General features: G+C 43.0%; 2 protein-coding genes across 2 annotated transcripts in view; both read right to left on the bottom strand.

The window, feature by feature from the left end:
* Nucleotides 1–954: 954 nt before the first annotated feature.
* On the bottom strand, nt 955–3,995 carry LOC146681674 (uncharacterized). The gene is made up of 6 exons (XM_085449483.1): nt 3,594–3,995; nt 3,250–3,360; nt 2,949–3,079; nt 2,676–2,837; nt 2,304–2,530; nt 955–1,717 (listed from the first exon to the last, which is right to left on the bottom strand). The coding sequence occupies exons 1-6, from the start codon at nt 3,658–3,660 to the stop codon at nt 1,615–1,617; spliced, it is 801 nt and encodes a 266-aa protein (XP_085305609.1). The 5' UTR covers nt 3,661–3,995; the 3' UTR covers nt 955–1,614.
* Nucleotides 3,996–6,394: 2,399 nt separating this feature from the next.
* The window catches only part of LOC146681673 (FERM and PDZ domain-containing protein 4-like), a 75,167-nt gene continuing 70,025 nt past the window's right edge, over nt 6,395–11,536 (bottom strand). Inside the window, exon 16 of the mRNA XM_085448107.1 lies at nt 6,395–10,785. Coding sequence (XP_085304233.1) covers nt 7,433–10,785 — 3,353 coding nt within the window. The 3' untranslated portion in view covers nt 6,395–7,432. The remainder of the gene's footprint in view (nt 10,786–11,536) is intronic.

Here is an 11,536-nt window from a genome sequence, read left to right as displayed (position 1 = left end):
TTGGGATGGCACTGTTCTCTTCTTTGGTATTATTTGTTTTGTAGGTTGGAGGTCTGTATGTGGGCTATGTTAACAGAACCAGGACTATCGTGAGCCTAGCCATTTCACTTCCAGCCTACGGATAATAAATTAACACCAAAGTTACGTGAGTGGGTTAGCCACATTTGCATGAGTTGCCATAGGCAGTAATATTAATAGGTTCCACTCTGCAACACCATGGAGACAAATAATTGTATTAATCTTGGATTTTGTGATATCCTCTTACAAAAGCTGAAGATATAACAGGAGATCCAACTCTCCAAACAGAAATAACATTGCTGCAGCAGGAAGTCTGCTTGTCATCCAGCAGCCTCTCACCCTATCATCCGCCCATTCATTATCTCAAACCGTAAATAGCATTTAAAATTATTTAATATTCACTTTACAGAGTGCCATGGCAACAGCTGTTTCTCCAGTGGCATTAATATTGCCTCTCCTCTGAAGTCACAAGCCTGACTCTGGAAACACAAACACCTGTGGAGAATCGTGCTACATGGGCTCCACCTAGTGGTACAAAATGGGAACTCAAAGAGCACGACAACTCTGACACTGCCAAGATAGACTTACGATCAACTTATTGGTCAATTAATTCTATAATGGCCTATCTTTGAGAAACTGTTTCCAATCAACTTTACAAACTGAACAATACAAATCAACTCTCGGAGCCTACAAGCCACAGCCTATGATCCATTTCAGATAAAACTGTGGGCATAGAAACAGAGAGGTTGGGGGGGGGGGGAACCCCCAAAACAAAACAAAACAAAAAAAAAAAACCAAAAGAAACAAAAAAAACAAAACACACCACACTTAGAAACTTTAGAGTTCCTACATGAAAACAGCACTGTCCTCAGATCGTCTAGGTTCACAGTGCTTGGCATGCATGCAAAGCACTCGCACAAAACAAAGACACATGAGTGCAGTTTAAAGAACGTCTTTAATTAAATTAGGAGTCTTATCAAAATTGTTCAAGTTTTCAGGACAAACAACAGTGCAATCATTGACAGATGAGTATCTGTACACACAAGATAGATTACTATAGTCTAAGACAAAGGCCACAGCTTCAAGTAATGTAAACAGTAACAAGAACATATATACACTACCCTGCAAAAACAACAAGCAGGGGAAATTTCATACTTTTTATATTTAAGCCCTCGACACAGATGAAACTATATGATGTCTAAAAGTATACAAACATTTTAACAGTAAGCACCAAGTGGATGCTTTTCAGAATGTAAATGCTCCTTCTCCATTTTCATATAGGCTGGTAATGTATGAACAAACTGTTACATTAATTAATACTCTGCCATTGTGCAGTGCAACAACTCTTAAAATAACACTTTCCACATGCTGTTAAAATGCCATTTTCAGCCATTTAGGAAGTATTATTTATTACCCTTTGAAACCGGCATTATTCATTTTGTTCATTTTGCACTTGCCACCGTGCCCTTTGGAAGAATATTGTAGTGGTTTAACACAAACACTAATGTGTTCAATGTTTCTGGCCCATCACCACACATAAAGCACTTTTTTTTTTTTGGTCATCCACAGTTTGCACTCTTTTGCCGGTTTCTCCTTTCATTTTGTATCCATGGATGAGTCATCGAGACATTCCATTATCCTCTGCAACTCCTGTATGCAGGGAACAATTGACTGGCTATACAGCTGAGCCATCTTCATTCTAGAGACAAAAAGATTAGAGCCATCTGTTAGGGTTGATTGAAAAACATCTAGTCACACTTGCACTAATAACTCCCTGTTATATATTATTTTTTGCTCTTAAATAATCTTAAATCTATAAATAAAAGCTTTTTTGCACCAAGTTTATTTAGAGTCTACACAGTGCCAACAGAACATTAGCAAATGTTAGCAACAACCTCAGAACACAAAGTGAAGCTCAATTCACTTTAGCTGCTAAAATGACTGACAGGCGCATGGAAGAAAGTGGAGAGGCAAACACATTCGTGATCTGTGAATCGGTGTTGAAAGGTGTGTAAACTTGCACTCAACAGGTGACAGACTTCAGTAGGATGTCCATGATGCTTTGCTTAAACTTGATATTCAAGTCAATAGTTTGTTGCCAGCCCATCAGCAGAGAGGTTGCGGAAAGCCGTTGGTGTATATAAACACCACCCACATGCATGTACAAGTATTATGTTCTAACCAAACTGAGGTGTTTATAGTGCAATCCTCTGCCTAAACCTCACTACAAGGAAGGGGGCGGGTGGGTGCCGTGGCATCCCGCATCAGAGCAAAATGAGTGTTACCTTCTGAGCAGCTCGCGTCCTCTGTTGGGTTCGGGGGAATAGTGCTGGAGAGCGGTGAGGCTGTGAGCCACCAGGATGCTGTAACACTGCTCTCGAAGGGCGTTGTGGCTCGCAGTGTCCCACTGCGGCAGCTCACTGGTGTAACGCCACGCCATCAGTGAGTGCTCCAACACGGCGTCCCAATCTTTGTTCCTCAGCAGAACTTGGCCCCACTCCTGACACGAAACCTGAGGTGGAAGACGAGGAGGTGTTTAATGTGACATAAATGTACTTAAGAATAGCAAAAGGAGATCTCCACTGGACACAAATAGCAGCCTTAAAGAACCTACTTTTAAAGGCCTAAAAACACAACTGTGCATGACAAAGACTCACTTTGAATGCCACCAGGTGAGGGTATGCCTTTCTGTAACAGTGAGCGTCCCTGTTGGATCCAAACCGTGAGTAAGGTATGGACCTGTAAACATTGGCCTTCTTTAGCTGCAGGTCTTCCTGTAGATACTTCAGGTCTGATGCCATGACCCTGGGCTCTTGGCTCTAGGGTACAACAGGAATGCACGCCTTGTTAAATTATGTCAATCGCAGCGTTTCTTCAAAAACACTGCCGCATTAGCTTTACTATAAGCTCAATTGTCCACTGATGAATACCTGTTCGACCAAGATGAGGGATCTAATGAGCTGCACAAGCTGCTGTTTGGAGAGCGGTGTGTGGTGCTCATCCATCTTCTCACACTGCTCCTCTAGCCTTCCTCGCCACGCTCCACCAACTGCCAAGTCCACTGCAAAACCAGGGAACACCAAGCAAAGTTAGCCCTTAACTCCCTTTCTAATATCAAGCGCGTTTTGTTTTTTGCCATGTAGCTTCCAATAAGGTCAGATCACAAAATCAACCGCATATCAGCTCAGCAAGTATAGCTACAATTAACTTAAGGTTAACAGCGTAACTTACATGACTGCATACGCTTTGTGCTTGCGGCTGTGTTTCTTCCTCTTGGAAGTGGGGACGGGGTCGGGACCATACGTGAACTTAATATTTCCAAGTAGGACCTCCTCATTCGAGCTGTAAAGAATTTAATATTTTTAAAAGTTGCATTGTTAAAATATTTAACATAATTTTACACTCACAGCATGATACGAAACTACCAGAAATACTTTTAATTGTTTTTTTTGTTTTTTCAAATTTGGCGCTGTTATCGACATGTAGTGGGCGCGAGCGCCTCGATAGCTCGAGCAGGGTGGCGCCTCTCTCCAAACAACAAGTTACACATGTTAAATGAAAAGCTAAAAACTCACCGGCAATTTTGGGCTGTGGAGCAGGTATTTCCGCCAAGGCCCGTCGTGGCTGGCACACAGCTGCCATTGCGACTTAACTTACGGTTTATAACACTCGGGGCTTACAACCTGCTTCGGCCTGGGGCGCTTCTGTTAGCCGAAATTTAAACCCCACGGAGTGGCGAACAATAACTTCTCCACGCTGGTAGCAGTTTAAACTCGGCAGCCACGAGCTTGTTCCGAAGACGTCCTCGCAGTTCTTTGAGCTCTGCCTGAGTTTAACTTGCTACACAAAAAGTCCTCCTGTCAGGTAAACCTGCTGAAACGATGACAAAAAGACGCTTGTAACTTTTGGTTCTTTCACTTGCACACTAGTACAATGCTGATTGTGAAGCGCGCGACACGAGTTACCGCGCGGGCGTGGTTTGTGGGATTCGCTGACCTGATTGGTTAGACGTCACGACATGCTCAGAACAGGCGCCCAGTATGCAAATTAAACATACTTCTCCGTCCTGCACGTACTCTTCTCTACTTCTCTTTGGCTCTTGGGGAAAACATCACGTGAACGAACAGCCAGCTGTGGCTGAACCCAGAGCCCTTTAGGTAGTAAACTGCATGGCTTGAGACCCGCGTGCATGATACATCTCTACCATGGACGGAGAGAGGAAGTGCAGTACATATAGCATATGTGAGGCAATGCTTACTTGTAGGCCTGTAAGAATCTTGCAGATTCGAACATTTGATATGGGGATAGTTTTGCATGGCGACCCCGAACTTCCATTTGGTTATTATTATTATTGGTATTTTTAAATGTCATATCTCTTCTCTTACACACAGACATAGGGTTACAGAGACTATAGTACAAACAAAATAGGGTTTTTAAGGCTGACATCAATGCCGATATTTGGTGATTTAAAAATTGGATACTCCCATATATTGGCCGATTTTCTTTTTCTTTCCAATACACAAAACACAAGTAGATTTCCCGACTGTTCTTTATCTGTAGTTATTTACATACTGATCGCCTGGTTGTTGTTTTTGTAGTATTACAAACTTGTATTACCAACTAGGAAGTTGCAGAGTGACCTCTGGTGGACAAACTATGCAACAATTGGGGTCAACGCTCACCATATGTTTGACGGGTGTTTCTCCTGTCTCTTCTTTACTTTTTAATTTCCATTTATGGGTCAGTACCGATAACACCAGCTGCTGCTATGGGGTTCTAATAGAGACACTTGGTTAGCAGAGATCTCTTCATTTAGGATTGTGTATGATTGTCAGAAGTAGTTAGATACTTAATTTCTTACCTTACAGTTACAGTTACAAATCGCCAGATTTGTAGTTTTAAAACTAGCTAAACTATACTTGGATATCTTTTCATTTTAATGCTACTAGGCTGCTTTTGACCAAAGTCAAAGTGGACTAGAAGGATACTGCAGGCACATTAACCTGGGTTCTCTGCTGGAAGGTCCGTCTGTCTCAGCAGGATGACACTATCTCTCCTCTTCTCCCGAGTTGATTCTATTCATCTGGATGTAGTGTTTTCAGTGGGAGAAACGTTTCGTCACTCATCCAAGTGACTTCGTCAGTCTCAGCTGACTGCAGGTTTCCCCAATCTTATAAACAGTACATTTGCATAATGACTGAAACTAGCACCACTGAAGGAACAATGGGCAAATTCTCATGACCATTGATAAACAACCACTGATCAAAGCCCACTGATCAAAGCCCACTGATCAATGGCCATGAATACCATTCACAGAGAGTGGGGGAATTGCTGCAATCACAGCATTGCAAGATGGCAAAAGATGTACTCTTAAGCCCCCTCCTCGATTCAGAGATGGTCTTTCCCTTTTCACGTAAATGGCCTCTTTGACTCCCTGCTCAAACCAGCGTTCCTACCTGGAACAGAATCAACTTTTGGAGATTTACTTACCTGGATGATTGAGCATGCATTAAGATAACACTCCTCTTCTTCTTTTGGCTCCTCCCCTTAAGGGTAAACACAGCAAGCCATCTGCATCCATTCACCCTATCCCTAGCATCCTCTCCTGTCTGTACCAGTTGATTGTTGATGCATGTATGTCAAATTACCTGTAATATATAGCAATGTGCTTTAACACCCAATCCATACCTCCTCAACTGATATAAAGACTGAAATATTACTGTGAAAAGACAACTTAAAATTTCCACTGTGTGAGAGAAATATCAGGAAAATGAGTAGTTTTACACTAGACATTAGTTTAAATAGATTCACATTTCACTGTCAGTTTAAAAAGGGGGGTATTTTAATATATCCCCCAATAAATCGCATGTAAACTGACAGACAGTACCTTTTATGAAACAGACATTAAAATAAATGGCTGTTGATTTTAGGATGGCAAACTTTACAAAACAAATCACAGCATGATTGCATGTTGTAGTAACTCATTCAAACCAAAGCTGCATGGAATAAGACAAGTTTTTCTGCAAAATATCTTTTAATAGGTTGGTTGGTGGGTTGCTGAAAAAAAGCAGTGATTTCTTCTTTGTTGAGAGACATAACCACATCTTGATACACAGCGTGGTTTAGTAAATCATTCACGCACAAAACTCATTCCAAAAGCGATGGTAATAAAAAAACAAACTAAAAAAGTAATCGGATATAATCCACACAGTGTGTTCAATCTGAAATATGCCTTTAAACTTTGCTAAGTTATATATATATATATATATATATATATATATATATATATATATATATATATATATATATATATATATATATATATATGTTGATGTTGATGTTCCCCCAACATCAAATATAAGTCAAATATAAATTTATATTTGATGTTGGGGGAAATTATATATTTCTTTTTTTAAATATATATATAGCAAAATAATCTAAGTGGTAGTAGATTAGTGGTAGAATACAAAGTGGTTGTGTGAATGAAGTGCAATGTTTAGTGTAACCTGTATGTTCAACACTTTTACTGAATTTTCCAGTCATCTTGTAAAATAAACAAAAACCAAAGAAAGAAAAACAAGCATCATAATGTAATCTGTTAAAATCAGCTCACTGTTACACAGTCATTTTAGAGCATTTAAATATAACTATACCGCTTCCTCACTGGACTGACAATGAAACTTGTTTTTTTACTTACATGTCTAGAGGTACATTTTCTTTTAAAATAAATACAGTTATTGTAAAACTGCTGCTCGTGAACTGATTGAACTGAAAGTGAAGTCACCCCTAGCCCTGCACAGTATCAAAGCAAATTAACCCTCTCCAGGCAGGCGTTGCTGATTTGCAACATTTAAAAACTAACAACCTGATTACCCCACATACATATTTTATGAGTTTTTTTTTTTACTCAGATGTACCACTGCAGGACTTGGTTGTGCATTAGCAACAAAAAGTTTAATCTGAGCCTGAGAGGGTTAAACTGAATACTCGATGGCTTCTTGAAACTGCTACAGTAAATTTGATAATTAATTATGTACATTATATACACATTTTCTAAATAACTTACATAATGCACACTTAAAAGGGTATAATTTCTATTAGGTACATATCATATTACAAAGGTCTGTGACAGTATGGCTTTGTAAATATGCATTACAATATTGTCATCAGAAAAAAAGCAAGTGCAGTCAGAGGACTCTTTAAGCATCTTATACATCTATTCATTGTAAATGTTATGTAACTTTAATGTTTAGTCTAACTCCTGCCTTTTGCTTTTTAAACTTTGATATGGAGACAGCTCTAAACCTTTATGAAAAATACATGACTCTTACAGCTGACTCAAAGACGACAAGACGCTTAAAGACATACTCCCGCTGACAGCAGAGGCCACACTATAAATTATAAGGAGTAGCCTCTACTTGCTAAGCAGCGTTTTAAGGGAGCGGGTGAGTGCGTTAGCAATGGCTGACATGGTACTAGAGTGGCGGACCAGGGCTTTCATGCTGTGCTCCCCTGGCGCTCCAACAGTGGCAGCCTCAGCTGCTTTGAGCAAACAGATATAGTTCATAACAACCTCGTCAACCTTTGCCACGACTTCTCTCTGTTGGTGTGAGGCTGAGGCTCCGAGTCCCCTAACCAGACACATGCAAGCTTCGCAGAGACAACAAAGCACCTGAAAGCTACAAGTCACGGCTAGCAGCATTTCCTCTGGACTGCTGTGGGCCTGTGCCATCCTCCGGCACGCCCGGCCTAATTCTTTTGACTCAACGGAGAGGAGCTGTTTATACTGTGATACATCCTGGTTAGGCATCTGGATGCCGCGCTCACAGCGACCTATGCTGGATCTCACTAATGCGATGAGCTCGCTGGCATCACGGCGGGCATCAGTGAAGCCGGAAGGGAAACCGTACATGTGGTCTTTGAGGGCGTTGATTCGTGCCAGTCGGTCACTGAAGCTCATGTTATTAAGGACCTCGCCATACAGCTGCTCGCCAGCAGCGTCCAGTGCGGAACCGCAGGGGAATATGGCTGAAGCAGCACCGTTATCCTCGAAATCAGGTCCACTGCGACTTCGTCTGGGCCTCTCCCATTCGATCTCATCCTCTTCGCCCTCACTCTTACGTTTAAAGAAACAGTAACTAAAGGGCCCATTACATCTCCAGGGACTTGTGTCCAGTTTTTGAGAGCCCTTCATTTGTTTCGCATCTTTCTGCAATGGAAAAGCCACAGATGCCCTTCTACTGTCTACCCTACTGCCTGTGGACCAGCACGTGGTGTGGGAAGACACAGAGCCTTGGGAGTAGCTCTTGGAGAGCCTCTTCCTAGTTGGTCTCCGCTGGACTTTGGTGTCACCTTGCGGGGGCAGAGACAGTGACAGGGGCTGCTGGCTCCGGCTTCGGGTGGGCTTCTCAAATAGAGCTTCAACACTACCAGAACTTGCAGTTACATTGCTAGAGCTCCGTTTAAGCTCCCGGCCCCGTTGCAGGCTACTGAAGGGATCTGTGTGTGGTAGCGTCGGGGTGACAGCCTGAATGTGGTTCTGACTCGGCCGGGACTGGACAGAATGATTGGGGTCCTGTGTGCATCCTGAATTGCTGGAACTAGTGTTGACTTGAACAGGCTGGGAAAAAGAAGGAGGTGGTGGGGGAGGTGGTGGGGGAGGTGGATTCTGAGGATTGGGTGTTGGAGATGTAATGCAAGCTCTTGGACCAGCTGATGCCTGCCTGACAAAAGCAGAAGGGTGGTCTCCCCTTCCTAGTGAGATAGTGTTGAGGTCTGCTCTTTGACCACCGGGGGCAGCAGAGAAACAAAGAGAATCGTTAGGGCGGGACTGACGAACTGCATGCTTTGACTTCAGGTCTGATCTGAACCATTCCTCTTTGCTGCTAACTTGGCTTCTTGATCGAGGTGGATGACGGCTAGTGGTACCTCCCCCCTCACGGTTTCCGCCTGTAGCAAGTCCTCCGTCGCGGCTGTTACAGCCCTCTCTCTTATAGAGGGACAGAAAGTGCTCTGGGTCCAGACCACTCCTCTCTAGCTCACTTTCTAGGCCAGAAAAGGAGCTCCTCCTCTCAGAAGTAGCTTTCCTGAAATCTAAAGTCTCATTCCTTCTCTGAGCATGCATATCAGGACTTCTCTTGAGTTTGGTAGGAAGTGTTGCAGAATAGTATGACCGTGCATTTTTGTTTGCTGCCTGCATGGCAGCAGCATTAGGGTTAACTACATTTGGGCTGAGGAATGGAGATGATATGGATGAAGGCATACACGGGCAGCGAGCGATGGTGTTTCCCCTATTTTTAACCATTTCAACAAGCTGGGGGTTGCTAGTAATAAAACGCCTTGTGTCCTTTTTAACTCCTCCTCCCATGCCCGCACTCTGCAACTTCCCTCCCTGATGCATCTGGCTGACTGTTAGATAGTTAATCAATTGCCTGTAGGCCTCGCTGCCTTCCTTCTGGTTCAGCCCTTTCAGACAGGCCTGTTGTTTAGCATGCTGATCATTCTGGAGTCGCTTGTTTCCTAAAGGGTCTTTATGCTTAGATGGTGTGGCTGAGGACGGCCGGCCCGGTTCTGACCCAGGGGAAGGTTGGTGAATATTGGGCAGCATTTTCCGAAGGAGGGCAGGATCTGCATGAGGGTGGAGGTCTTTTCCCTGAGTACTCTGGGCAGGGGTGCCAAAGGGGGTTCCGGGTTTGTTATCTTCATAGTTTAACACCCTGAGTAACGAGGAGGAGGAACTAGAAAGCGGGTGCCTTTGCAGATGGTGGTGTTTTGATTCAATGGCACCAGGGCCAAGAGGTGAATCATTTGGGGTAGCACAAACGCTACTGTTCGTGCTGCCACCAGCATCCAGTGATGAGCACAGAGAGCCCTGCAGTGAACTGTGTGCTTCTCCTTGCAGATTTGAAATCCTTTTTGCTAGATGGTATTCACACAGCCGGGCCACACTCTGTTGTCTCGAAATGGGCTGATGGTCACTCTGTAGGTCTGATCCCTGGTCTGATCCCCCTGATCTAGATTTTTTGGTTGGGGATAGCAACGATGCTACAACTAGATGTTCATCTTGCTCAGCAGCTGAAGCTCCGTTATCTGCATCACAGCCCCCCAAGTTGACAACATCTGAGAAGCGGTCAGAGATAACGGAGGAAGGGCGGGGACTTCTATGATGATCACGAGGGAGGCTGTTGACTCCATGGCTCTCGGCTACAGAGTTTTCTGCTAAAAAAGAATCCTGCCTTCTTTGGCTGTCTTCTCGTTCGCAGAATGAGGTGCGCTGGTCCAAGTCAAGATGGCTGCGGCTCCCAATGCTCTCTCCTCGATATCCTTCCCTTGTGCTGAAGGTGTTATACTTTCCGCTGGAGTCTGCTGATTTTTTATGGTGCTTGCCTCCTGGTGTGGTGGAGCTTGGGCGCTGAAGAGTGGCTGAGAGATTAGTCTGGGGCCTTACTTCTGAGCTGTCCGGCCGTGATGATGTGGTGCTTAATTGAGGGCTCCGTCTTGGAGGAACTGCTGGAGGATGAAGGTGTCGTGTTGGACTGCGAGGTTTCTTTTGAATTGTTCCTCCGGTACTGGGGGAGACAGGAAATTCAGTTTTTTCTTCAATTAAAGGTTGGTATCCTTCCCTTGTGGCCACCAGAAGACGCATGTGGCTCTCGCTCAGTCGGTGAGTAGCAGCTAGTTCAGAGATCTCAGTCATCTCTGAGGAGTTGGTCTCATTACCAGAGTCTGAGGATGACTCTGGACTAAAGCCATGAGATATATAAACACCTAGGTGATAAGAGATACAAAGTTAAATGTAGATCATTCAATCTCAATTTATCTGCTGCTGAAAGCTTTGACAGTTAGAACTCTGAACATCTTTGGGGTTTTTTTCCATAGCTTATAGTGAATCCCAAATGAACTTGTGAATCTACACCAAAACAATTTTGTGCAGAAGTAGCAGTTAATATGAAATCTTAGACAGTAGTGACAGAGAACCAAGCTAAACATATTGTTAATTCTATTTAGCAGGCACAATGCACAACACATGTACCTGATATGGCTAACAGCTAACTCTGCTCCATAGACTCCTAAACAAAGGCCCTGACTGGCAGGTAGCATTAAAAGTTAGCAATTAATTGTCGTAAATCTAAATATGAAAGAAAAAAAAAGCAAGCAAATGGTAAAACATTTAAAATAGTTTGCACTGATATATGATGTAAATAGATACATAGTGGTCAAAAAGTAAGGAAAATGGTTGAAGTAGTTTGATGTAGTAGCTAAAAGTATAGTTAAAAAAATAAAATGCAAGCTAAATATACTAGAAATTGACATAGATGTCTGAAAATAGGAATATGATTGATTTTTAATTTTTAAGCCAAGGTATGGCTAACTGTCGAAATTCCTAGCTAAAAGTCTTGAGAGCTTGAAAAAGAAGGCAAGTGTACTTCTACAAGATGTTTCACCTCTCATCCCAGAACCTTTCTGAGTTCTATAAAATGGTGTAGAGTCTCAGGTATTTAACCCCTAGTGGGAGTTG

The sequence above is a fragment of the Copadichromis virginalis genome, linkage group LG23, assembly GCF_057382275.1.
Source record: "Copadichromis virginalis isolate Kocher_CV1m ecotype Utaka linkage group LG23, C_Virginalis_male_GT1.1, whole genome shotgun sequence".
Taxonomy (NCBI): Eukaryota; Metazoa; Chordata; class Actinopteri; order Cichliformes; family Cichlidae; genus Copadichromis; species Copadichromis virginalis.
The sequence above is the reverse complement of the archived record's forward strand: the minus strand, read 5'-3'. Positions and strand labels throughout refer to the sequence as shown.

Coding starts and splice junctions, on each gene's coding strand:
- LOC146681674 (XM_085449483.1), bottom strand. CDS start 3,660: ATGGCAGCTGTGTGCCAGCCACGACGGGCCTTGGCGGAAATACCTGCT. Junction 3,080..3,249: donor CACAAAGCGTATGCAGTCAT/GTAAGTTACGCT, acceptor CTGGTTTTGCAG/TGGACTTGGCAGTTGGTGGA. Junction 2,531..2,675: donor CTCACCTGGTGGCATTCAAA/GTGAGTCTTTGT, acceptor CTTCCACCTCAG/GTTTCGTGTCAGGAGTGGGG.